At 40.0% G+C, this 27,892-nt stretch overlaps 1 protein-coding gene across 1 annotated transcript; it reads right to left on the bottom strand.

Annotated features, from left to right (window-relative positions):
• Positions 1 to 45: 45 nt before the first annotated feature.
• mapk13 (mitogen-activated protein kinase 13) lies at positions 46 to 27,892 on the bottom strand. The gene is made up of 12 exons (XM_088331537.1): positions 27,646 to 27,892; positions 19,899 to 20,028; positions 16,995 to 17,053; positions 13,880 to 13,985; positions 13,096 to 13,125; positions 9,748 to 9,795; positions 8,110 to 8,224; positions 7,481 to 7,552; positions 7,155 to 7,234; positions 3,723 to 3,801; positions 3,481 to 3,654; positions 46 to 1,848 (listed from the first exon to the last, which is right to left on the bottom strand). Exons 1-12 carry the CDS (start codon positions 27,756 to 27,758, stop codon positions 1,763 to 1,765), a joined length of 1,092 nt encoding a protein of 363 aa, XP_088187663.1. The 5' UTR covers positions 27,759 to 27,892; the 3' UTR covers positions 46 to 1,762.

Consider the following 27,892-nt stretch of genomic DNA (forward strand, 5'->3'; position numbering starts at 1 on the left):
AAACAAAAAAATCTACTTTCAACTTTTTAAGGAAGCCTCAAATGACACAGGCCACCTTTAATTTTATTGTAACACATATTTAAAAATTCATTATTTTAATCATCATCATTAATTAAGTACATAGACATTTTTGAACATAAACATGCAAATGCAGTTCTTTTCCTCATAAAAATAGCAACACGAAGGAGAGACATGCTTTGCTTAAAGGGACATTGTGTACTATTTAGCAGCACCTTGAGATAAAATACTTCATCTATAAAAAAATAAACAACAATAGTTTGAATAATAATAATAGAAATGTATGAAAAATTATCGAGCAACGCGGTGGAATGAGTGGTTAGACAGTCAGCACTATGGCGCGGACGTCCAAGGTTCAATTCCACTACCGGTCATGCAGAGTTTGCATGTTCTCCCCGTGCCTGCGTGGGTTTCCTCAAGGCACTCTGGTTTCCACCCACATTCCAAAAAACATGCATGGCAGGTTGATTGGTGACTCCTAGGTATGAGTGAGTGTATGAATGGTTGTCTGTCTCGGTGTGCCCTGCGACCGGCAGGCAACCAGTTCAGGGTGTCCTCTGCCCACTGTGTAAAGGTAGCTGGGATGGGCTCCAGCACCCCTGCGATGCTAGTGAGGATGAGCGGTGCAGAAAATGGATGGCTGGATAAATTATCATTAAATATGTATGTATATATTTTAATACTCAAACGTTAAGAATAATTTATTTGTTTTCCATATCACCCAGAGGGAACTGAAATGATTGTTTACCATCTCATGCTGTCAACATCAGCTAATTGCTCCCCTTATTAAGCCATTATAATCCGTACAAACACAACGTTGCACCTATTTACTCACAAAACAGACTATGTTAAACACCGTGACAATATTAACAATCTACGGTGATGTTGCTATTGGCTACCAGTGACTGAGACATCCCGGATTAGAGCCAAAATGGGCAAGACAAGATCGGTCCAACAAAACTTTTTTTTTTTTAACACGTACGTTTTTTCCTGTATAAAAAAATGTTATATGGCGTACACAACTTGAAATGAAAAACATAAAATGCAAGGAATCATATACGTTGACAGGTATGTCACCTTGCTTGTATAGGTAGCCCCAAAAACCTTATGAAAGGTTGGGCAAAATAATGAGAAAAATGGTGCGTTTCGGTCACTTGACTCCGCGTAGTTTGTATTCTTTCCTTGTGCTTTGTAGCCCTCGTTTTCGGTTGCACTAAAAAAATACATCGAAATCTAGTGGACTAATATTACACAGTGTCCCTTTAAGTTGAAGTCATGAAGTTAAAATTGTAAAGTGCAAACAGACAGCACAGAGGGCAAAACTCACCAATGGCCAAATATAAAGTAATCAAGTCTTGAACACTAACAAGTACTCACAACATTTTTGACAGTAGAAGTTTACCTTTTATAAGTTAAAAACAATTGGCTGGTAATCTGTCCAGGGTGCCCCCGGCCCATTTGGAAAATTGATGGATAGTTGGAATAAGACCATATCAACGTTAAAGATAACAAAAGGAGTTATCAACTACCATGATTCAGGAATTTGTTGGGCATTTCACTGATTAGAAAATAAATGTGCGACATTTTACAAACACCAACACATGACTCAACAGTGTTTGAAAATAATTTGAAATGCATAAATTATAAAAGTAAACAAATAAAAAATCCTTAATTATAGAAGGACACGATTGGCTGTGCAGTTGTTGGGACATGAAGATACCATATTTACACAACATTTCCTAAGTCAGGGAGTCATAGTCAAAGTGTTTTTTCTCTTGGAGTCACGCCGAGGGAATGGCACAAAGTTCTTCACCTCTCGGAAGCATAAGCCTGTAGGCAAGGAGAGAACAATGTTCATTTTTAGCCTGTCTTTTGGCTTTCACGAGCACCATTACAGACCATTTTCAACCTTAATTATTTACGAGTAGCTAGAGCAAGTTATTAAGTAGTAGAGCAGCTCAAAAAAGCTTGTCAATGTTTATGTAGAACTTATTACAACACAGCGTTCTCTTGCTACTTTACAAAAGAGTGATCTAAATGCATCGTTTTGCCCTTTAAATGTTTTTTAAAACTATTAATTTGGTAAGACCAGGGGTCGGCAACCCATTATTTTGAAAGAGCCATATCGCACCAAAATCAAAAAACAAAAACAGATTTGTCTGGAGCCGCAAAAAAATGAAAAGCCTTATAATGAATGAATGTATGTATGAATGCTGTATGTGTTAATATAATGAAAATATGAATCAATAAATGTTGAATGTGTCCATAATAGGTATACAAGCCTACTATCAAAATGATTAAGTTGGATGCAGCGCATCTTGTTGAGAATGATGCACCATGCAATAAAAAAAATCCAATTTTTTATGTCATTTTTGTTTTGGGGATCCAAAAAAGCAATAACAAAATGGAACGTGCATAACATGCCCCTTATCTGGGCAAGTAAAAGAGTGTCATAAAATGCAGCATGCATTTATAAATACAAAACAGCAGCTTTTTGAAAGTAAAGTTTGATAAATGTGCAGTTTTTTTTCATCTTTTAACCTTAGGGTCCATGGCCGACATGACGGTTTGTTTAAAACAGCCACCTGCCTGGCTTCTGACGCTGCCCCTTTGAAAGGCTGAGCTCTTCTTACACAGGGGACAGCAGAGAAAGTGGATAACAAGTGGAGGAGAGATAATACTTTCTGTCACAATGTGACCGCTGCGTTTGAGGCGACAACCTGTATCCTGTGTTTTTACGAACTTATACCACTCCCCACTCGTCAACTCATACCAGCTGATCTTCCCTCTCGTCTCATAGTTACACCCCTAATTGAAATGTAATATTTATTCCACACATTTTCACAGAACTGGAAAACGTTAAAAGTGCTTGTGTTATGTTTGTCTTCATATAGAAACCATATTAAAACAAAAATATGTTTCCCTCTCCCATTTTGTAAACATTTTTGGAAAAGCTCCAGGGAGCCACTTGGCAGCGCTAGAGAGCCGCATGCAGCTTCTGAGCCGCGGGTTGCCGAACCCTGGGTTAACAATTTTCTGACTGTAACCTATTTGATTGCTTATCCACAGAGATATTTTGTAGATTTTCTAGGAACTTAACATTTGCAAACATTGAAGAACTACGCCAATGTCATACATACAAAGCCCCTTTTGACTGTAAATGGGATACAGTGTAAGCTGATTGGACACTTTCCAAAATGTTTTAAAACGTCATTACATCAGTACTTAATCATTAATCATGGATGATCTGTTTCATTCTTGTGATTGGTCAAACAAGATTACAAAAATAAATCTGCAATTAAATGTTGACATTTTAACTGGCACAGCGAGTTTATAAATTAAATCATCCTTTACTTAGATGGTTAAAGAACAGAAAATCTGATTTTATTTCAAATGTGTTGGACCTAGTGGAAGTCCTTTTCCATGTCCAAGACTTATTTAAATGGATGCGTGCTCACTTACGCTTCCACTCCTCGAGAGATAACTTTGCATTATCGTGGCTGTCATCATATGGTTCCGGTTCAGGAAGGTCATCTGGGTCCCTTAAACTGTCAAAGTACGGGTGCTCTAAGGCAAGTTCAGCTGTGGGCCTCTCATCACAATCTAAAACCAGCATCTTCTCCAGCAGGTCAATGCCTACGATCAATCAATGTATCAGCAATTGTGCTTCATTTTTTTTCAATAACCTTTTAAACTTAACTCACAGTTTGCACTGGCTCGAGGAAACAATGTTGAGAAGTCTTTCCTGGGATAGTGAGGAAGGGCTTTCACATAATTTTTTGCCTGTTTTGTGAGAAACAAAATCGTACAAAAACACTTCAATATTCATCAGTATATCGTTTTTGTTTCACAAATTGGAAAATTAAGCCTTCATTCGTCGAGTTTTCTTCCGGTTTTCAGTAGTGCTGTAAATGCATTGATTGGTAATTTCGGACTTGCGAAAATACATATGATCCAGATTTAAAATCAAATTATAAATGTATTGCTCAATGTCATCTACATTTAGGAAAATGTTCGGAACCTGTTCAATGAGCTTGCTACACTTCAAAAAATTGAGATTCTCTCTCTCACACACACAGGGTGTCACAAAAGTAAGTACACCCCTCACATTTCTGCAGAAATTTAATTATAGTGTTAAGCAGAACAACACTGAAGAAACTTTGCTTTGACACAATGAAAAGTGGTCTGTGTAAATCTATTATAGCAGTGTAAAATTAATTTTAACCCTCAAAATATAACCATCAATAACCAAAACCCTTTGCAACAGAAGTGAGCACACCCTAAAGTAAAAGTTCCTGAAGTGTATGGTCTGAGTACTTCCAGGTTGACCCCCCCAGCTCTTTATTCTCTGCAGCAATGCTGACATCACTCCAACGCCGATCTTTCTTAGGGGCCGGTCACACAGACATTTGCGGCTGAATCACGGCCAGAAATTTCTGCCTTTGAGGCGGACGCTATTGGACGCATTGAGATCGCCATTCAGACGAGATACGGCAGTGCTTAACACGAGGTCGGAAATTCGCGCTCGGGTGGCAGCGCGAAAAAGTTTTGCGCTGCTCAATTCTTCAGAGCGCGGGAACACAGCCTTTCACGAGCGTATTGAGGCTGAACCACGGCCAGAAATTTCTGGCCGTGAAGCAGATGCTGTTGGGCGCTGTTGGACGTTTTGAGACCGCCATATAGACGAGATACAGCAGTGCTTTACTCGCGGTCGGAAATTCACACGAGGTTGGCCGCGCGCAAAACTTTTGAGCTGCTCAAAAGTTTGAGCACGTGTTAAACCGCGTGCCGCACACGAGGTCAACACGAGGTAATGACGCGGAACGACGTGCTCTGGCCGCGCCCAGGGCGTGGTTACACATGGGTAGGACGGGAAATTTCAGCGGGTAATCGTGAGTGGAGCATGGTAATAGCATGTTCTGCGCCTGTATCGCGGTGTTATTACGTGAAATTAGCGTGTTACGCGTGTGACAGTCAAACGCCTTTCTCCGCGTATAAACAGCGCGATTTGCCGAGCACACGTCAGTTGTGCTCGTGACGTCAAGGGGGTGAACATGGATCCCCGTCAGCGTAGTGACCTCGTCTTAATCCATTTTTATTTCTTGACATTTCTTTTCAAGATAATAAAATAAAAATGATGCCATAGCTTGAAATCTTGATCTTCACGGGACTGTGTCTTGAGCGGTTATGATTTCTACACCGGTGTTATCCGAGAAATGCATCCCTGCCGAGATTTGCATCCCCTCGCTACTACAACCACTTTTACCTCGTTTTATCTCACTTTTAGGGAATGTAATGGCGAACATATAACCAAATCCACTTTGTCTTGCATTTGTTGGGAATGTAATACAACATAAACCATTCCGTCTTTGTTTTTGTTGTGAATGTAATCGAACGGTAAATCCTCCCCCCCCTCGCGTGAACGCGCATTCTGCTGCGCTTCCAACAAAAGCGATCGTATTCTATATAAAACGCTTATTAAAACAATAAAGCGAGCTAATTATAACAATTGGGAGATCCTAGTCTATATAACGCGTTTATTTAAACAATAAAGTGCGATCGTATTCTACAAAATGCGTTTGTTAACGCGGATGAAAAAGTCACCAACGTCAATGCACGCTTACAACAAAAGCGATCGCAGCAGAATGCGCGTTCACGCTAGGGGGTGGGGGTGTTGCGTAGGAGTCGGATTTGGGCACAACACCGGCTCGGGAGCTTTTATACCCGTGGTCCACACGAGAAAATGACGCAGAAATGACGCGATGAGGAAGCGGAACAGTCGCCGGCGTCTCTTTTGCGGGCATACCACCGATGAACAGCGGGTTGGCCAATTTTGCGCATTTTCCATCGCGGGCAACCACGGGCAAAAAAAAAAACCCGCAAAATTTTAGCCGTAATTCAGCCCCAAACGGCTGTGTGACCGGCCCCTTAGATAGCATTTGGATGTGACGCTGTGCACGTTCACTCAGCTTCTTCGGAATCCAACAAGCGCTGTTGTGAGTGCCTTTTGATTTTTTGAAATGATGGAGGATCTTGGCCGCTGTACAGCAGCTCAATTTCAGGGTGTTGGCAAACATCTCATAGTCTTGGCCGCCGTATCTAGTGCCACAATTCATTTTTAAGGTCCCCAAAGAAGAAGATTGAAGACATACAAAACCCCTAATAATCTCCCTAGATCTGGGGTTCCATGCAAGATCTCTCCCCGGGGTGTCAAAGTTATAGCAAGAACCGTGAGTAAAAATCCCAGAACAACATGGCGGGACCTAGTGAATGACCTACAGAGAGTAGGGACAACAGTAACAAAGGCTACTATCAGTAACACAATGTGCTGCCAGGGACTCAAATCATGCACTGCCAGACATGTCCCCCCAGCAGAAGCCAGTACATGACAAGGCCCGTCTGCAGTTCGCTGGAGAGCATTTGGACCATCCAGAAGAGGACTAGGAGAAAGTGTTATGGTGAATTAATTCAAAATAGAACTTTTAAGTAGAAACACTGGTTCTTTTGTTTGGAGGAGAAAGACTACTGAATTGCATCCGAAGAACACCATAACCAATGTTAATGAGGCTGGAAACATCATGCTCTGGGACGTCTTTTTCTGGAAGGGGACCAGGACGACCAATCTGGAAAGGAAAGTATGAATGGGGCCATGTATCAAAAGATTTTAAATTAGATTCTCCTTCCATCAGCAAGGGTATTGAAGATGAGACGTTACTAGGTCTTTCAGGATGACAATAAAGTACACAGCCAGGGCAACAAAGGTCCTGGAGTGGCCTGGCCTCTTTTCAGATCTCAACCCCTCAACAATTGTGGAAGGAATTGAAGGTCTGTTTTGCCCAATGTCAGCCCTAAAACATCACTGTTCTAGAGGAGATCTGCATGGAGAAAGGGGCCAAAATACCAGAAACGGTGTGTGAAAAGCTTGTGAAGAGTTAGACATTTGGCCTTCGTTATTGCCAACAAAGGGTACATAACAAAGTATTAAGATGAACTTTTGGTATTGACAAAATACTTATTTTCCAGCATGATTTGCCCCAAATGTTTTCAATTGGGATAACTTGCACAATTAGTGGTTGACGAAATGCTTTTTTGCCGCACAGCTCATACATTCAAATTCTGTTACTTAGTGGTTGTACCTCCGCACTGTCAAGCTTCTGTATAAATTCTGGTCCAGGCACTCCAGTAACCTTCATGATCTGTGTTAACTGGTCCATATCTATACTTAAAGTCAAGGTTTGCTTGGACAGTAGAACCTATCTCAGTACCAGACAAACACATTTAATAGGTTTATTTTGCTTAACCTGTGTAGACCATATCATGTTTTTTAACCAGACAGACAGAGAAGGTTTCTATTGTGATGATTAAAAAAGGAACCTTCACATCTAAATAACTCAAATTTAGATTTTTTCAAGGAAGCATTCCCTCATTAAAGGTGGATTAACCGAAGGAGGTGAAAGGATACAGTCTTTTCCTTTGAAAAGGGTTTTCCCGTTGATCATTTCAGCCATGATGCAGCCCACAGACCAGATGTCCACTACAATAAGCGACACAGGAAACAAGTATGAGCAAGGAGAAACACATCTATGACATTTCAAGGTTGGCTCAGTGCTCTAAAACATGCCTATATCAAGCAGACAAATAACATTCATATTTTAATGGTATGGGGATGATTGCAGTGCGCCTAGTTGTGAAATGGGACAGCAATATGATACAATGGAAGCTGAGAAGATAAGCTATTGACTGAAAAAGCATACATCTTAAAATAAGTCATCCAATTGTAACTGACAGCAGAGTGACAGTGTCAATATTGTCACTTGTCAACACCCTGCCGACAGGACTATCTGTCTCCACCGAAGAGATTAAAGGAAGACAATTTCAATGCCAGGTGTTATATTGATTCCACCTCCAAATCATTTCCATTGTACGTGTCAAAAACATTCAATGTAATTACTAAAGTAATTGCTGAGGTTCTTTTTTCAAGCAAAGGTGCAATATTCACGTATCATCAAATCAAATAAAACATACAAGCCTAACAGAGCAGTGAGACAACAAATACAGGGTTAAGAATATTAATAGCCCTGGTTGTCTTGCCAGTCTGTGTGTAGTGCATCCAGTTCAGAATGACCTCTGGTGCCCGGTACCAACGGGTCACCACATAGCCTGTCATCTCTGCATCTGTACTGCGGGCTAGTCCAAAGTCCAGGATCTGCAAAATGGAGATGAAATTCATCTAAACAAAATAAGTTTAAACGCTTAAAACCTTCTAAAAGTAATCAAAATACTTAGGAAAAAGCAGTTATTATTTGTTGTGCAATTGTATAGCTTTAAAACCTTTCCTTGGGACGATACTTCAATGCGTCTTCTTTAACATTTTAATAGCTGCAAATCGAATGGCTCCTATTCTAGTGTGTCTATAAACTGACCATTATAACCTTTGAATACTTTCTAGTCGTCTGCCTTGTTGGCGCAGAAATGCGTATATAAATGTTACGTTCCCTAACCTTGAATTTAACAGTTAATGAAAACAATGAATGAAGGTTTATATTCAGACATTTTTTTCCCCCTGTACAATTACGCTTGCTATTCCATGAACAATATGCATGTTGTTGTTCCATCCACACAGTATTCCTATCACACCATCTATATTGGGATCAAATTTGCAAAATACACACAAACTCCCATTAACTAAAATTGATAGACCAGTCAGGACATTTCACATGTTCAGTGCAGTATTCTAAGTGTGAGTCAGTGCATGTTGCATGCGAGTGTGAACACCTGAGGTAGTGTGCCGTGAGACCTTGTCTATTGTGCCACAGGAAGTTGCCCAATTTCATATTTGGAAAAGAGGAATCAAATTGTGCAGATAGTTACGGTCTTCCAGTCATCCACTCAATAACTGTAAAACTCACCCATAAAAGTGGGTGGCAGCAGATTACTACTTTTTCTTAAATAAGCCAATTATCTGCTCATGAGGTAGAGGGAAATAAAATAATAATAAATAATAAATCAACAAAATGTGGAAAAATTTACAAAATGTGCTGAATATAATTTTTTTCGTTCGAACCAAGTAAAAGAGTGTTTCCAATTAGAGGTCATTTTTGCTCATTTTAATCATTATTTTTTCTAGAAAAACGGATAAAAATAGTGTGAAACTTGAAAAAGAAGTTAAAAATATAGTAAAATGTTTTTTAAACCTAATTTCTTCCTGAACTACAGTGACCACAAACTATAAGAACTTCATACTTTAAAATGAGGCAACATGAGAATTTCTACTTTAAACAAACAACAAGAAAGAATATAAAAAAAAACAGAACTTGTGCCGGGGATTCATTTTCAAACATTTATGATGGACGTGTTCATTCAGATTTTCTAATAACGGGTGTGCATAGGCTCAAAAGAGGTTGAAAATCACTGACCTAAGGTATCAGTGAATTATCATTCAGTTCTCATAGTGATGTGGTTTGTATATTTTAACAATAGTTTTTATCAAGATCACGCACGTCAAACTGAATCCCTACAGGACCACAACTGTGCATGTTTTAAAGGTAACCTTTTAGGCACATACTGCTTTCAGGAGCAGAAACCTAATAATTATTTTGATGATTTTAATTACCTGAATTACCTCTGAAACATGCAGCACTCTAGACCTTAATCTGATACATGGGGTCTAGATGGATGTCCTCAAATGCATTTATTGCCAGTAAGAATAGAATCTTTCTAGATACAAACCTTTAGTTCGCAGTCTTGGTTAACAGCCAAGTTTCCAGGTTTGAGATCCTACAATACAATGGAGGTCATTGAGATTATTTGCACTTTTCACTCATTTTCTTGTTCATTACACATAATCAAATATAGGCTAGGTTCACACTGCAGGGAAATCAGATTTTTTTGGGGGGGCATGGACGCTACCTGTTTCCAATCTGTTAAAATCCATCTGAACGGAATATTTCTGATTTTTTCACGCCAAACTCAGGCCACTTTCATATGTGGTGAAATGTTTTCACACGTCACTGTGGTCTTTTGTTTTGCATTCTCGAATAGGCAGGCTCATTTGTTTTTCCATTTAAATTTAAGACATTTTAAGACTTTTTCAAGAACACATCCAATAAAATTTAAGATCAACATCTTCCGCCCAGCATACAGACGCGCAGAGTCGTGACGGACACTGGCACCCGAAGCCACCCGGCTGCGATGGCGGAGACTTTAAAGCCCCGCCTCGTGCTTTAGGAGCGGGGGGAAGGTATTTGTTAGTGCTTGCGCACCAGACACAAGTTCAGAGTACCCACCCTTCTTGGAGTACTTGGAGAATGTGATTTAGAGCACTCCCCCTGGGGACTCCCTCATACTGCTGGGAGAACTTAACGCTTACATGTGCAATGACAGTGAGACCCGGAGTGGCGTGTTGGAATAAACGCCCGCCCTAAACTAAACCCCAGCAGTGTTTCGTTATTGGACTTTTGTGCCCATCGCAGCTTGTCCATTAAAAACACAATGTTCGAACATAAGGGTGTCCATAAGTGCACTTGGCACCTGGACACACTAGGCTGCAGTTCAATGATAGACTTTGTAGTCGTTTCATCAGACTTGCGGCCGAATGTTTTGGACACTATGGTAAAGTGAGGGGTAGAGCTGTCAACTGATTCAATACCTGGTGGTGAGTTGGCTCGGATGGTGGGGGTAAGATGCAGATCTGACCTGGCAGACCCTATCATGTTGTGAGGGTCTTCTGGGTACCTCTGGCAGAATCTCCTGTCCGAAACCTCTGGTAGAACTTCGCCGATGACCCAAGGGGGACATTAAGTCAGAGTGGACTATGTTCCGTGCCTCATTGTCGAGGCGGCTGATCGGAGCTGTGGCGGTAAATTAGTTGGTGCCTGCAGTGGCCGCAACCCTCAGACCATTGGTGGTCACTGGCGTTAAGGGATGCCGTCAAGCTGAAGAAAGTCTTATCAGGCCTTCCTGGCCTGTGGGATACTGGAAGCAGTCGTCGGTTGGCTGGCCAAGTAGACCGTTTTAAAGCTGCCTGCAGAATATCCGCATTCTCAATCCCACCAATACGTCTTTCTGTGAGGAAGCAGAGCCTGTGAACCCTAAGATGGGCCCGCATAGCTCTGGGGTGAACCCTGAGATGGGCCCGCATAGCTCTGGGGTTGAAGTCACTGAAGAAGATAATACCTTCCCAGAGTTTATTAAGGCTCCTCAAGTTGTTAGTGTGTGATGGTTGACACGTATCTGCAGCACTGTGTGGACATCAGGGACAGTACCCCTTGACTGGCAGACTGGGGTGGTGGTTCTTTTTTGAAAAGAGGGACAGACCGCACACTGTTTTCAAACTACAGATAATGGCACTTCTCAGCCTCCCGGGTAGGGTTTATTTGCGGGTACTGGAGTGGATGGTCCATCAGGAAGTCAAATCTCGGAATCAAGAAGAGGCAGTGTGACCAGCTCTACATACAGCTCTGGCATTGAAGGGGTCTGGTTTGGGGGCATCATCATTGCAACTCTGCTTTTTGCAAATTATGTGGAGCTGTTGGTTTCTCAAGCCTTCAGCTCTTCACTGGAGCGGTTCACAGCCGAGTGTGAAGCAGCCGGGATGAAGATCAACACCTCCAAGTCCGAGACCATGGTTCTTAGCCAGAAAAGCGTGGCATGCTCTTTACAGGTTGGGGATGAAATCCTGCCACAAGTTGAGGAGTGTGATGGTTAGAATTCACAAGTGAGCGTAGGTGAGAACGGTCGATCGACAGACGGATCGGCGCAGCGTCTGCTGTCATGCGGACCCTGTACCGGTCTGTCGTGGTGAAAAAGGGCTGGGCAAAGAGCTCTCGATTTACCAGTCGATATAGCGAAAGGATGGATGGATGGATGGATAGGAGAACCCCGTCTGTCGTAGTATTTTTGTATTATAGTATTCTTGTAAAAGGTTTTAGTAGTATTTCTGTGGTATTATTTTCTTTTCAGAATTAAACCAAAGTCATATATAGGAGATCCTCGTTTTCAATTTTACATTTAGTTTTGTAGGTATCTTGCAGTATTTTTGTTGCATTTCTGTAGAAGTTTTTGTAGACACACAAGGGGTAGGGTGGTCCTTATTTTTCGACTTTTAAAATTTCATGCTCTGACCCCTTGAATATGTTCCAATATATACAAAACGTAATTAGGCAAAGTTTCATCAAAATCAAAGGATATTTAGAGGTCGCTCAAGGCCTCTGAAATTTTGGTATGAAAAATAAGGATTTTTCGCACATTATATCAGACCTAGTGTACAAAGTTACTTGTAACTTTTCTTGTGTTACAATTATAAGCAATGGACTGAAATTGGATGTTCTAAAACGCCGTACACATAGGGTTAAGATTTCCGTTTTTTCTCGAAAATTGCCAAAATGTTACCATTTTGGGAAATTTAAATGTCGTTGAGCTACCTCTAAATATTATCCAAATTGTTCAAAATTGCACACACTGTGTTTTTATCGATATAAGAACATATGCGGGGGGTCAGAGCCCAATATTTCAAAAAAAAATTTTTTGACCCCCATTAAGGACCACCCTAACAAGGGGTCAATGGGGAGAAAGTTGGCCCCAAAAAACAAGTTTTTATTAGTATTCCTTTATTACTATTGTCATGATATTTTGACTAATTTGCTTCGTAAGACCAGACAAAAATGTCAGCCGGGCCACATGTGGCCCGTAATTTGCACATCCCTGTTCTACATTAACACCATAGAAAGCACTTCAGTTTTCCACCCAAGAGGCCCTGCCTGCTTTTTGTTAGAAACTCTATGCTCCCCAAATGCACCCGGCAATGCCAGAAATAGAGCTGAAGGGTGTGGCCTGACAACTCCAGACATGCAGTCAGGGTTGGCTCATACTACCTGTTGGTGCAGGTGCACGCTGATCTGACTCAGTACCAATGAATGGATTCAACTCTCCCCATTTTTTTGCAATACAAGAAGTAACCAAGTATGCAATCTGACTCCGAAAAATGAACACAAAAACTACTGTGCCTTAAATCTACTAATTAGTTTCAACCAATGCTGTGGAGCAAGACATTTCCCCTTAAAATAAACTTGTACTTACCCTGTGAATAATTCCAGCCTTGTGAATGTACTGCAGAAAGGGTAGACAGGGCAAATGACATAATCACAGCCAACATTTGTTATATAATACATATAAAAATAATGGAAACATATTCTGTTCATTACATCTATAAAAATTAACATATTGCTCTACTTTTATTGTATTGTATGTGTGTGTTTGTAATCCAGGTTAATGTATTTGACAAAATGTTTTGATTTTGTTTAGTTTAAAAACATCACTTTTGTTACAGATGAGTACCCATGCCAGGCACTTTATCATTGTTGGCAATTTCAGTATTTCAAGGTATTAGTACTTATGACGATCGATCCTGGTATCAGCCTCTAGAATTGCAGAGATGCAACAAAAAAAACTAAATAATTTATGGCTAACAGCTGTCAATCAAGACTTTTTTTCTTTTCAATTTGTGTTTGATCTCTAAATATGTATTTTATAAACAAACTGGATCATACTAGAAGAATACAATCAATTCGTATAATTTTATGGAAACTTTCAAGAGATTTTGTTTGTGTACTGCATCAAATGTATTTAATGGAACAAATTGGCATAATTTTAAGCATATTTTGAGGCAAAAACAAAACAAACTGTCATTATAATAGTTGCCTATTACTGATATTAAACCGTTTAAACAAAAAAAAAAGGTCAGGCACTGACACTTTAATCACAAAATCATGCACAAAAAGTGCTGCTAATTTGAGCAACCAAATGCCTGTCACATAAGTCTCAAGCATTAATGTTTAATGCTTTAAAGACCCCTCCAACTTACCCTAAGTCCACATAGCATTTGGTAGACAAGAAACTGGACTTTGTCTTCAGAGAGATGCCCTCGCACCTTCGACAGGTCAGTAAACATGTAAGGCATCACGAGGTAGCTAAGAAAAGTATTAAAAAAAAAAAAAAGATTATCCCTGGAAACACATCAAAAGAAAACCCTCATCAGGCTAGCCAACAGACGATTTGGTTCAATTTTGCTTACTCATTAACCCTAACAAATAAGCTGTTTGAACCCGCTGCAATTTGCACATTTGAATGCTTTCATTAAGAGATGTAGAATGACGTAACATGTTTATGCAAATTCCTGGGTAACAGCTGTTATATGAAGTCGCCTGTTTACTGGTAAACCTATCCAGCCGTAATAATCAGAAAATAAAAAGTTAACGATTCTCAGCAATCAACCACACTCATGTTGTTAGGAAAACACATGTAATATTTCTAGAAAGTTTGCCAGTGAAACCTAATGTATGCAAACACATTAACTAGATTTTTGCCTGCCCGCTCAATCCTCCACAGTTTGCACTTACACCTGGACTCCGACTGGATTACACCGATTCTCAAATCTCTTTCCATGCTTATTGTTTGAATATTATACGTGGACACTGAAATCAACAAGTAGAGAAAAAAAAACGTTTTATCCTCAGACTTTCCTGCCACTGAAACTTAATCCCTTTGGTAAACCAGGGAGAACAAATGAGCCTCACATTGAACACATGAATTAATGCCAGCATTAGGCCTAGAATCAGTGTACTAAAATGGATTCGTAGGTATTTCTTATCTTTTAATTATTTCCCTTTGAGTGTAAACTATTTTCAACTCATAACCTCTTATGTGATCTGCACTCTGTTTTGTTAAACAGTCTCTCTAATTCTTCTCTACCTAATGATGAAAATTATGATTTGACAGAAAAGTAATTATATATTAAAAGTAAGTCATTGCGGTACTTTTTGAATAACAATTGTCTTTATTATCATTAAAAACAATGTATTGAACATAGTTTACAAATAGATTAGGCATGGCACTCCAGGATAAACTCCAAATAAAGAATTAATAGAGAAAAATAAGATAAACGAAAGTAGGGATGGACAAACATATTTACAGGGTAGTGCTTGAAGACTGGCCTAAGTTGTAAGTGCATAGTAACCAGGCTTGGCAAGTAAAGGAATACATGTAACGTTAAGGCGTTATGTAATGAGAATACAAAAATGTATATTAAAAATGTTAAAAAATGAAATTACAGGTATATTTTGTAATAAATAAAGATTACTTTGCAGCATTATAATTTTATTTAAAAGCATATTTATGTTGCATAATTCAGGGGACAATATTGAAGTCCGGTGTGTGTGGGTTTTGACGTCCCATGTGCCTCTTGCTATCTACCATCTCATTCATTCCACGCAGACACAACGTTGCGCTCACTTTCAGGACCTGCAGCTGCCCCAGGGGCCTCAGAACAAAACATGACTATATGACCAAAAACTTTGCAAAACTAACAGACATTAAAGTGCAACTAACAAGACATGAACAAACAAGAATGATAATATTAATGACATAACGTGAAATGAAATGATTAATGCAATGTAATGCCGGATGGGCGTGTACCCTCTTCCACAGCATCCTTTAAATCAGGTAAGATCTGGGGCACGGACCCGAACCAAGTCTGAATTCGGGCTGGGTTCGGACATAAAATGTCAATCATGAGGTCGGGCAGGGCGGGCTTCTCTTGCTTGCTGTTTTTTTTTAAATAATCCACTCATCATGTGTTCTATGTTATTTTTGCCGTCTCCGATAAACTGTTAGTTGTCAGAAGGTAAATATCAAGTTTTTGAGGTAGTCAGGGTAGCGTGCTTGGCGCCGGGCTGTTTTTAGACGGAGACTGCAAAAATCAACTTTGTGAGGTCATCACAAGTGCATGCTATGCACCCCGGCGCAGGGCTTTTTGTTGTCTGAGACGGCCAAAATCAACTTTCCTCCCAACAAATAAAATGTGAAAGTTTGGGGATTTGTTGGACTCAGTCGCTCAAATCGGGTTAATTTATTGGGTTCGGCCTGGTACAGGCATTTAGACCCCTCGGGCCGGGTCGGGATGGATTTTTTAAGGGCTGATCTTAGCTCTACTTTCACCCATCCATTCATCCACATCATGCACTTATTCACATGCGTCTCACATTTGCTCATACAAAATGCGCTGATAGACAAATCATCTCCATCATAATTTGAATCACTGACAGTCTAGAGACAGCAAGAGTTGACAAGTCATCCCAGAGTTTGTTGGAAAATTAGAAAGTGAACCTTTCATGTTCTTAATGTGCTTTTAATTTGAAGTAAAACAAAGCAGATCTTATCTGCCATGTGAAAAAAAATGTTTGATTTTTGCTCAATACACTATACTATGTGGTTAAAATGTGAGCACTTTTTTGTTAAACTACAAGCAGCTACCTGATCTTGGTTTCTTCCATTTCGTTTTAACGTTATATTGTTTATTTATCTCAAACAAAATTTAGTAATTTATATTTAGTTTATTTGGCGTTTATTAGAACATTTGGTATTGGAGTATTCCAAAAGTAATTGAAAGTAATTAAGTTATATTATCACATTATTATGGATGACATTACTTATTACATTTTTCAACAGGTAACTAGCAACTTTTTAGATTTTTAAAGTAACCCTCCCAACCCTGATAGGTACAATAGTGCAATGACATTTAACATTAACGAAATTCCACATTAAGTCGATAAATAATATATGCATACCCATTTTTATATACAGTCTTGTTTAGAGTGGTGATAACCCTAGGGAAAAAACTGTCCCTGTGCCTAACCTCTGCAATAAACGAGGGTTCACTGTGTACTAAACATTACAGAGTTGCTACGTAGTGTTTAATTAGGAAATGTAATTAACAATGACTCTGAACACAAGGTGCTGAGATTAATGTCACATAATTGTATTATGTAAACAATATGTCACCATTCTATTCTGTTTCCAAGAAACAAACATGTGGACAAAATTTGTGCTTCTCTATGTATTTAGCAGCTGAATTTTTTTTAAATATGTTTGGCATGCTGAACACTGCCTGGAGATTTTGTGACAGGCAAGAAAATACTCACAAATCTTGGAAGTCATCAAGGCTTGAAACAGAGGTGAACACATCAAGAAGTCCGATCACCTAGTTGGAGTGAGAAACCGATGAACAAATTGAGCCTAAGGGGCCGGTCACACAGCCGTTTGCGGCTGAATCACGGCTAAAATTTTGCGTTTTTTTTTTGCCCGTGGTTGCCCGGGATGGAAAATGCGCAAAATTGGCTAACCCGCTGTTCATCGGTGGTATGCCCGCAAAACAGACGCCGGCGACTGATCCGCTTCCTCATCGCGTCATTTCTGCGTCATTTTCTCGTGTGGACCACGGGTATAAAAGCTCCCGAGCCGGTGTTGTGCCCAAATCCGACTCCTACGCAACACCCACACCGCCCCACCCCCTCGCGTGACTTTTTCATGCACGTTAACAAACGCATTTTGTAAAATACGATCGCACTGTATTGTTTAAATAAACGCGTTATATAGACTAGGATCTCCCAATTGTTATAATTAGCTCGCTTTATAGTTTTAATAAGCGTTTTATGTAGAATACGATCGCTTTCGTTGGAAGCGCAGCAGAATGCGGTCTAGGGTGATTGTTCTAACTTCTTTATTCATTATCCATTATCGATCAGTTCATAATACGCTACAGAGCTTAGGAGCCGGGATTCTTACTCTCAACCAAAAGGCCAAGCTAAGGTCCCAGAATTAAAGCCTTGCCGCGAATGCACCGAAAGGTTTATTCGAAATGAAGAGAAACTACGCTGACGGGGATCCATGTTCACCCCCTTGACGTCACGAGCACAAATGACGTGTGATCGGCAAATCGCGCTGTATATACGCGGAGAAAGGCGTTTGACTGTCACACGCGTAACACGCTAATTTCACGTAATAACACCGCGATACAGGCGCAGAACATGCTCTTACCATGCTCCACCCACGATTACCCGCTGAAATTTCCCGTCCTACCCATGTGTAACCACGCCCTGGCCGCGGCCAGAGCACGTCGTTCCGCGTCATTTCCGCGTCATTACTTCGTGTTGACCACGTGTGCGGCACGCGATTTAACACGTGCTCAAACTTTTGAGCAGCTCAAATGTTTTGAACGCGGCCAACCACGTGAAAATTTCCGACCGCGAGTAAAGCACTGCTCTATCTCGTCTATATGGCGGTCTCTAAACGTCCATCAGCGCCCAACAGCATCTGCTTCACGGCCAGAAATTTCTGGCCGTGGTTCAGCCTCAATACGCTCGTGAAAGGCTGTTAACCCTCGCCCTGAAGAATTGAGCAACGCAAAACTTTTTCGCGCTGATACTCGCGCGCAAATTTCCGACCTCGTGTTAAGCACCGCTGTATCTCGTCTGAATGGCGAATTCAATGCGTCCAATAGCGTCCGCCACAAAGGCAGAAATTTCTGGCCGTGATTCAGCCGTAAATGTCTGTGTGACCGGCCCCTTACAACACAACAGATGTCACAGTCATTTTTATCTAAAGTGAAATGCTCATAATTATGTGTTGTGCAACATTTTACAAACAGGTTCAGTAAGTGAAACGAATTAATTTGTAAATTTGTATTCACTATAACTAAATGAAAAATAATATACTTGGTTATTCTAAATGTCAAATAAAAAAAGTTGTTGAGTATAGTTGACTTAATTCTACATGAATACATTTCTTTGTTTTCCTTTAATATTAAATGGTCTGTAGAGGAAAATCTACCATGCCAGGAATGGACTGAACATCTATTTGAGTTGTCACAGAAGAAGTCATTGAGTAACACTGCATTTGGACTATTTGCTTGACAACATGATTAGCCAACAATAAACATGATTGACTTCTAAATTATATATGTACAGTACATTTTGTATATATTAAATATATACAGTCAAATGAAAAAGTTTGGACAATCTGGACCATTTTCAAGGTTTTCCGTTATAAAAGAACAAACTCTAAACCCAGTTTGTCAGAATCCAGTCCTCTAGGGCCACAGCTTTGCATGTTTCATACATCTGTATATGCAGAAGCACTGCTCACGGCAGCACAAGAGCACGGTATGAAAACTAGAGCAACAAGGGCCAGGCTCTAACACATCAGACAAGACCCCAGGTGCAACTGTGTGGAGAAGCCCCTGAGACAGTCCAACACATCATTGCAGGGTGCAATATGCTGGCAGTAAAGGCATACTGTATATAGAATGACTTAACCAGGTTGTGGACAGAGTGTACAGGCACATCTTCACTGAGTATGGAATTTAGATCCCGAGTTGAGAACAATCCGATTCTAGATTATGTGGGATTTTCAGTTCTACACTGAGAAGATTGTGATGACCAACCATACATAGTGGTAATGGACACTGGTTAGTAAACAGCAGTTGTGACGGATGAAGCAATCGCCAAAAATAAAAAGAAAGAACCAAAAAAAAGAACTATACAAACACTAAATGTCTGTCCGAAAGAGCGTTCTGCTGGGAACCGCTTAGATCCTGCGTAAAATCCTCATACTCTAAGGCCTCTGGGAGAGGTTCCAAGTTTTAAGTCAACACCACGCTGGGTAGGCCCGAAGATTTAACTTAAGTTTTTCATGAAGCAGTTGTGCCAGTGGTGATCGAGGCAACGTGTAAAATCTGGAACAACATCAGAAATCCATGTCTGAACGGTTCGGCCAAAACATACTGGTTTGGGGAGCTTTTTTTTTTTTTTAAAGAAAACAAATAAATTGAATGGCTTGAAGAAAAAATAATTTCTTGAACTAAAATATTCATTGACATCTTTAAATAAGAGTTTTTGATATATTTTTCCATACAGGGAACTTTCAAAAAATATTTTAAAATGCCCTGAATGTGGCTACACCTCTAAATTCCCGTGGTAACACTGGACTGTAGTACTTGTGTCAACATTTTTGATTGTAAGGAAATGTGTTGGCCATATTCTACTTACATTTTCATGCTTCATATGTTTGAGTAAGCGTAGTTCCCGATATGCCCTTTTAGCGAAGATTTCTGATTGGAAAGGTCTGTGGAGCTTCTTGATGGCAACTCTCTCCTTGGTCTTCTCATTTGTTGCTGAGCTGTAGTAAATGATGAACAAAACACAATTAGACTGCTTTTGTTGATATTCATTGGTCACTTCCTCCACAAAGCAAGCGGGTCTTGTGTGAGTTGTAGGTTTGGGGCTTTAGAGTTTACACCATTTTATATTAATTTGATTCAACTCTTTCAATGTGTTCTCCATACAAGATCGAGATATTCACTCACTCTAAAATAACATTTCCATTATGTCATCTAAAGAAAATATAAGCATTGTACATGTTAACATGAAGTTACATTTACAGTAAACAAAAATATTAGTTAAAATTTTCCAAGTAGATAATTTGAATTAAAATTAGTACTGTCTTTTTCGTCATTGATAACAATGTAGTGAACATTGTTTTCAACAGAATAAATGGGGCACTCCAGGATAAACATGTACGCAAAGACTTAAGAGAAAAATAAGATACAAAATACTATGTAGGCAAATCTATAAGTATATAAGTAATGCTTGTAATAGTGCAATGACATTAGGACAACATATTTTCTAAATAAGAGTAGCAAAATAACATGTGAATATTCATTTTTCTATACAAAAGATATATATACACACCCAGAGAGATCTCTCGGTTTTTGCAGGCAATGAGGCCCACAACCACCCGCTTAAAGTGAAAATCGGCGAAGTAGTGTCGCACCTTTTTTTGCAGCCTTCATTAGAGCGGATTGACCAACCGACCAACGGACCAAGAGAAAGAGAGAGAACAAATTGAAACACAGTGCGTATTTTAAATTAGTCTATGTTTTATTTTCTTCGGGTGCAACTTTTTTAAAAGCCTTGCCGACTGAGAGTGAGCAAGCGAGAGAGAGCACGGGTCAAATTTGGGGAACTGAGAAGGCGTGAGGGACAACTATTCAGCCTGGCTTTCTTTGAACAATCGTTAATAATTTCCCCCTCCGTGAAAGGTTTAATTTGACTCGCGGGGTCTCGTAAAAAAAAGCACTGGTGTGCCGTTAAAACAGCTTCAAGTTGCTTCACCTCTTCACAGCCTTCGTTTCCAGTTAGCTCTTTGAAGTCGGCATGTTTCGGCAGTGCCTCTTGATATTTTATTCTTTAAACTGGCACAGTCCCTTGGAAACTTAGGCGGACGCAGTTGTTTTGGATTTTGGTGAAAAAATACTTCAAATTTCCACGTATCCAGTAAGCGGCCCAATTAACTTTCCTTTTTTTTTTTTACAGTGTACATGTCAGAAACAGAGTGGGCTAAAATTCTCACAGAAAGCCAGGTGACCAACGGGCAACCGACATCATCTGGTGAAATGGTCATTTTTCGTCTTCGTTCACAGATATTTTATACAGGTCTCAACATTACTAGCGGGCCACATATTATCAATTTTTTGACAGACGCCAAAAAAATTGATCATGGGTCGCAACTGGCCCACGAGCCAGACTTTGGATATGGCTGGTTTAGGTGGTATGGTGAAAGGAGCAGGACACAAACTATTTTCAGTGAAATGCAGAGGAACGCAGATCAGGTGTAGGGTCACTGTGCAGTAGAAAACACACTATGTTATCAATTGGCAAATCCTCATCGGAGGTCTCAAGTCAAAAGGTTATGGCCAATCATCGTGAGTTTTGACAGTCAGAAATGGCCCTCCCTTGTGCGGGAAGCATTCGTTGTGTTTTTTATTTCTTAAATTGAATGGCCAATCGGCTTGAATCTTGGCTGGCTGAGAAGTTCCTTGGTGGTGCGGGAAGCATCCGTTGTTGTTTTTTAAGTACATCTTTTTTTCCTCCCCGCATTGGAGTGAACCAGCGATAACTGAAGCGCAAAGTAACGAGGGGTCTCTGTATACATGTTACTGTCTTGTGTGCTTGTTAAGGGTGGTGATTGCCCTGGGGAAGAACCCGCCGCTGAGCATGTTAGTCTTTGTTTTAAGGGATCTGTAGCATTTGCCTGAGTGCAGCAAGTCAAAGAGGTTGTGGGTGGGCTGAAAGGAGTCATTTATAGTATTGTTGGGTGTTTTTGCTGTATTACAAGGCAGCAATGTCTTCAAGACTGGGCAGAGAGGAGCCGATGTTTTTATGTGCTGTGTTGATGACTCTCTTTAAGGTTTGTCTGAAGCTAGGCCCCCAACATAACACTTTGATGACACTGATGAATGTTCATTACTGTGGCTTTGTAAAAGGACACCAGCAGCTTATGTTCAGAGTTTTTTTTTTTTTTTTTTAAATCTAAGCACTCTCAGAAAGTGGAGTCGCTGCTGGGCCTTCCTTACCACAGCCTTTGTGTTGGCAGACCAGGAAAGATCATTAGAGAGGTGAACTGCAAGTTGTTTGAAAGAGTGGTCTCTCTCTACACAATTTCAATTGATAATAAGCTGGGTCTGTGCTTCTCCTCATAAATTTAAGTAGAACTTCCCTGGATTTCGACTTTTATCTTCACGTTGTCAGTGTTTTTAGATGTATACTAACTACCTGTACCAGCTCGGTAGCCTTAGGGGTAGGGCGCCCACACCTAGACTGGGAGGTTGCAGGTTCAAGCTTCAGCCGAGTCATATCCCTTCCTCTCTATCAATCGCCCAGAAAAAGTCAGGGATGTGTTCTTGACTCTAGCCACCTCCCAAAAGGGAGATATGGCTCCGGTATATATATATATATATATATATATATATATATATATATACTAACCTTACTGCAGCACGGCTGCGCAGTGGTTAGCGCGTGTGCGGAACAGTTCTAAGGTCATGAGATCGAACCTCTTGTGTGGAGTTTGCATGTTCTCCCCGTTCTTGTGTGGGTTTCCTCTGGGCACTCTGGTTTCCTCCCACATTCCAAAAACATGCATGCTAAGTTAATTGGCCGGTTCAAATTGTCCCTAGGTGTGAATGAGTGAGCGAATTGTCTGTCCCTGTGTGCCCCGCGACTGGCTGGCAACCAGTTCAGGGTGTCCCCTGTCCACTGCCCGAAAATAGCTGGGCTCCAGCAACCCTACTGAGGATAAGCGGTGCAGATAATGGATGGATGGATGGACTAACCGTACTGAGCCCAAAACAGGGAATGGGAACTAATCAATAATTTAATGAAGTTAACATTAAAAACTAAAAAACATAGTTAAAGAAGATCACTTATTTTTAATATTGTCACGGTTGCCATGTCACCCAATTGGCCCCGCCCGTGTGGTGCCAACTGCGGCCCGTTGACAGATTGGCTTCCCTACTATTTGAGCTCAGTGCTCTCACTCTCCCTTTGTCAGTCCGCCAACAAACCTCTGCCCCGTAAGACGTGGGTTTTGACTCTGTCCGGCTTCCTGCCTGCGTTTCCTGTCCGGTCTCGTTCCAGTCTATTTTTGTCCTGTTTATTATGCTTTCCAGTTTTCATTCCCATCTAGTTTGTCCTATTTAAATTCAATACTCTGTTTCGATATCAATCCTGTCTGTCCCGTCTTGTCCGATATCGACCCCATCTGTCCGATATCTGCTCGGGCAATTGGTATCGATCTCGTCGGTCTCTGGCTTCCTGTCATTCCACGCCAGACTGCTGCCTAACGTGCATGGCTGCCCATTTCCCGTAAAATAAAAGGCTTGTGTGAGAAACGTCACGCATTTGGGTTCTCCTCCTGTTCCGGTTCATAACAAATATAATGTTTTAAAATTTTAGTTTTGATTCTTTTTTGTAAAATACAAAGGGAATACTTTCAAAACTAGCAAAACCATCTGATATAGCAACATATAGATACATTTAATTGTTTTAAGTGTTTTTAAATAATTCTATTAAAATGTATTGTAATGAGAAAAATAATTAAAATGAGAAAAATTATTTGCCAACATACAAAAATAAATGATTACTTTACCCTTGTTAACCTTTTTCTGCAGTTTTTCTAGTTTACTTTTATTTTTTATTTTTTTAATTGCTTACTGTTGCTTTGAAATAGTTAAGGTAAGACCCTTACACAGCAAAACTAAAAGGTAAAAATATGATCAAATAATAATTAGATAAAAGTGTCAATTTATTGTATGTATTTTGTGTGTATGTGCACAATATTTACACCAGTAAGAGCCCCGGGGTTAAAAAAAAAAAATTGTGAGTTGTGCGTCACCGTAAAAAAATGGAGAATGAGAACTGTTCTATAGTACTGGTTGTTAAGAAGTTATGGATGAAGCCTGCCTCTCACCCAATGTTAGGTTCACATGCTAAACTCAGGCCATAAGATTGACAACTAAGTGCTATAAAATATATAAATTGTTGAGTTCACCTCAGCCAATATTTCCTTAAAAATACATTTTAGTTAACTACGAATAATCTTGATCAATAAAATGAACCTTCCACTCTAAATTACCCTGTGTTGCAAATGTGAGTGTAGCAGTCTTTCTGTATCCAGTAAAGCTGAGTAACAGGTTGATAATGTTTGCAGTGATCTGGAGGGCATCGGTTTGTGGGAGGGAAAGCTTGTGCTATTTGCAGGGCCATCCACCAACACGTTTGAAATTGTAACTCACGAAAAAAATTGCAGGCAGGCACAACGAGTCCTCCTTATAAGAGAACTAACACCCATTACAACAATTTTGCGTCCCAAATAGAAAGTTAAAAAAAAGCATTTGCCGCACATTAAATAAACCATGGTCTAATACAGGGGTCGGGAACCTTTTTGACTCAAAGAGCCATAAAAGCAAAAAATATTAATTTTATTTTGGGAAAGAGCCACACCATGTATTATGAGACAAATTTACTAAATTGCTGAACCCGTGCCCCAGACAAAAGCTTAGACTTCAGCACATTTATTTTTGATGATTTGATAAAAATTATGAAAAGAAAACAATGCCAGAGCCCCTGTCCCAAAATCAACAAACATACCACTTTAAACTTGTCTCTTTCTTGCAATTACTCAAGATCGGTTAAACTCCTTTTGACCCTTTTTTCATACATATTGGTTTCAAAACCAGATGCAAGCAGTTATTGTGTAAAAACGTCACAACATTCTGCAAACAGGGAGCCTGATGAGCTCACTTTTGGCGCAGAGATGGGAGGGAGTGCTTGCGCTTTTTGCATAGCTCCACCCATCCCTCCCACTCACCCAATCAAATGACTTTAAGTTCTCTTCCGGTGTTTTGGCGTATTTACAGTTCTGTGGATTCATCATAAGGTATCTGAACACTGAACACAGATTATATAGTGAACTTTTATATAAAGGATTCTTTAGCGTTGTACAGCCAAAACGAGTTTTTTTTCACCCTTTTTTTGTGTGACACCTCGACTGTAAATTGTAGTGAAAAACGTGCCCTATATATATACTGCGAAGTAATGCCATTATCTTTAATATTGGTTTGGCTTTGCGTGTACCTGAATAGGATAGACAACCCAAGTTTTGAACAGGATGGAGAAATTTTGCATGCAACCAAATTTGTCTCTGAGCCACAGATACTCATAGAAAGAGCCATATATGGCTCGCAAGCCATATGTTCCCGACCCCTGGTCTAATATGTTCAGTAGTGGCAAACAGCACCAGCACTTTCAAAATTTTCTCACTCTAGTTTGTAGACTGGGGCTTATTTGTCTCCAATGCTTTAAATGACATTTCAATATTGATCTCATACATTACAGTACATTTATTATTTAGAGCAGTGGTCAGCAACTCCCGGGCCCCTAATAAGTCTATAACACGCGTTTTTTTATACCCACAAAACAACTCAGAGTGTGTGCGCTCATTATACACAAGGTTTATTATGGTAATACATATCCATATTAGAGCAATGATTGATCAGTCAAAAAACGAATTGCAAAAGTGAGAGCGCTGAATCTTAACCACTAGGGTTATAGATGACATAGGAAGAGGCATTAGATTATTGAAGTTGTTGTCATACTGTCAGATTCCAGGTATTACCGACTCCACTAACGGAAGAATGTATTTTCTTGGTAGGTCATCCATCAAAGGGTTAAGTACTTACAAAAATAACAAAACTATCACGGGAAAGGGACCTTTCTTTTAAAATAGAAAATTGCATCGAAATTGCAATACTGGTCTGAACAATCGCAATTAAGTTTTTTTTTTAATCAAAATTGTGAAGCCTGACTCAAAGAACATAATAATTGTATAGTGTTAACCTATTCACACACATTCATATGTGAAATGTGATGCCATTCAAAGCACTGCCAGGAAAGAAAAACTGATTGTTCTTTATGTTTATACGGTAAATGTTACTTCCCTTAAATAGTGCTTTTCCACATTACAAGCGCCCATGAGATTTGACTTACTGATTGAAAGACAATCAGTGGCGTCTCCAGACACGGGTCTCAGGGGGTATATCAAATGCATGGGGTAGGTTCAACATTTTTTTCTTTTTTATTCATTTTTCCTCATCTTTATTCTTTTGTTTGTTGTTTTCCTAGCTTTGGACTCATTTTTTTTCTTTTTTCTCCATTTTACTTTTTTTTGTTTTAGTTTAATTTCTTTTTCCCGTTTTTTTTTCTTTATTTTCTTCCTTTTTTAAATTTTGTCCTCTATTTTCCCCTTTAAATGTTTTTATTATTTTGTTTAATTGTTCCTTTTTTCTTTCTTTTCCATTTTTCCCATTATTTTGTGCTTTTTTACTTTTCCTCCTTAGCTTTTTACTTATTTTTATTCCTTTATTATGTTTGATTTTTTTTCTCTCTTTTTTTCCTTGTTCTTGTATTATTTATTTCTTTTGTTTAATTTTTCATTGTTCTCTCTTTTCTTTGTTGCTCTATTTCCCCCTTTTTAAGTCACTTTGTGCATAATGTTACCTAATAATTGGTAATGTATGGATTAAAACAACAAGAGCCTCGGGAGCCGAAAGAGACGGCTGTTTTTAGTCAGCTGAGCCGAAAGAGCTGCTTCTCTAAAAAGAAACGGAATCCCCATCACTACAACAAAGGGATGTTCTGAGAGTTCTGCTCCCTCTGTGGGGAATGACACAAACACTGTGTGCTGTAGGAGGCAGGAGAGTCCAAGCTATTGTCCGCTGACATACACAGTATATGAATGGGATAGCATATGCGCTGCCCAGACTGCCCTCATTACTACATCTACTTTTCTTTGAGTGGGCAGAGCATGTCCGTAGATGGGCACGGACCACCCCTGCCCCGCCCCCATGGCAACGCCCCTGCCAAGCATCAGGGGTTTCGTATTCATTCTACTTAAGGATACGTTCATTGTCTCAATGGCTTGATAATCCATCCAAATGTTCATGTTTGAAAGAAGACCACTAAACCACTGATCATGTCCTGCATGATTCCCTGCACTAGCGATAGCATTATAGTTGAGTGTCAGGGTTAATTGTATCTTGTAAAGAAAAGAATATGAGCGCCATAATTATTTTCAATTGCAGTTACATATCCACAACGCACAACCAGACTAGTGTCACATGAGAATACATGCTCAGACATACTGTATTATGAAAGGTAATTCCTTGGTATTTGGGACTATATTAAGGTACCGGCAGGGGTAAGGGCCTGACCGATCGTGTCGTCATTGTGGGTCTTTGAGCGAGCGTGTGTGTGTGTGTGTGTTTGTTTTGAATCCAGTCGATCCTGGGCCATTGCGTCCTGTATGTAAGACATCCTTTAGCTCCGCAATCTCATTAATTGAATCAAGTTAGGAGAGCTTCGTTCGACTTCAGAGTGAGACAGGCAAACGACTCACCATACACAACCGTATGCCCCGGTTCCGATTTGCTTGAGATGAGTGTACTTCTCCGGAACCTCCCACACGGTGCTGTTGATTTCCTCGCGGCAGAAGCTCGACCGAGCCTCCATGACGAAGAGGAGAAGCTGTAGCTTGAAGCGGCAACTTCTCTCTTCGTTTTTCACTTACGAAGAAAGGTGGAGGCAAAACATTGGTCAAGCGTCAGGTGGCGAATCCCTCAACGTCGTTTCCGACTCGGTCCATT

The sequence above is a fragment of the Urocampus carinirostris genome, chromosome 3, assembly GCF_059441175.1.
Source record: "Urocampus carinirostris isolate Australia breed hairy pipefish chromosome 3, RoL_Ucar_1.0, whole genome shotgun sequence".
In the NCBI taxonomy this organism is placed as follows: domain Eukaryota; kingdom Metazoa; phylum Chordata; class Actinopteri; order Syngnathiformes; family Syngnathidae; genus Urocampus; species Urocampus carinirostris.

Coding starts and splice junctions, on each gene's coding strand:
- mapk13 (XM_088331537.1), bottom strand. CDS start 27,758: ATGGAGGCTCGGTCGAGCTTCTGCCGCGAGGAAATCAACAGCACCGTG. Junction 9,796..13,095: donor AGGCTGGAATTATTCACAGG/GTAAGTACAAGT, acceptor ATTGTATTGTAG/GATCTCAAACCTGGAAACTT. Junction 3,655..3,722: donor TCCTCGAGCCAGTGCAAACT/GTGAGTTAAGTT, acceptor GATTGATCGTAG/GCATTGACCTGCTGGAGAAG.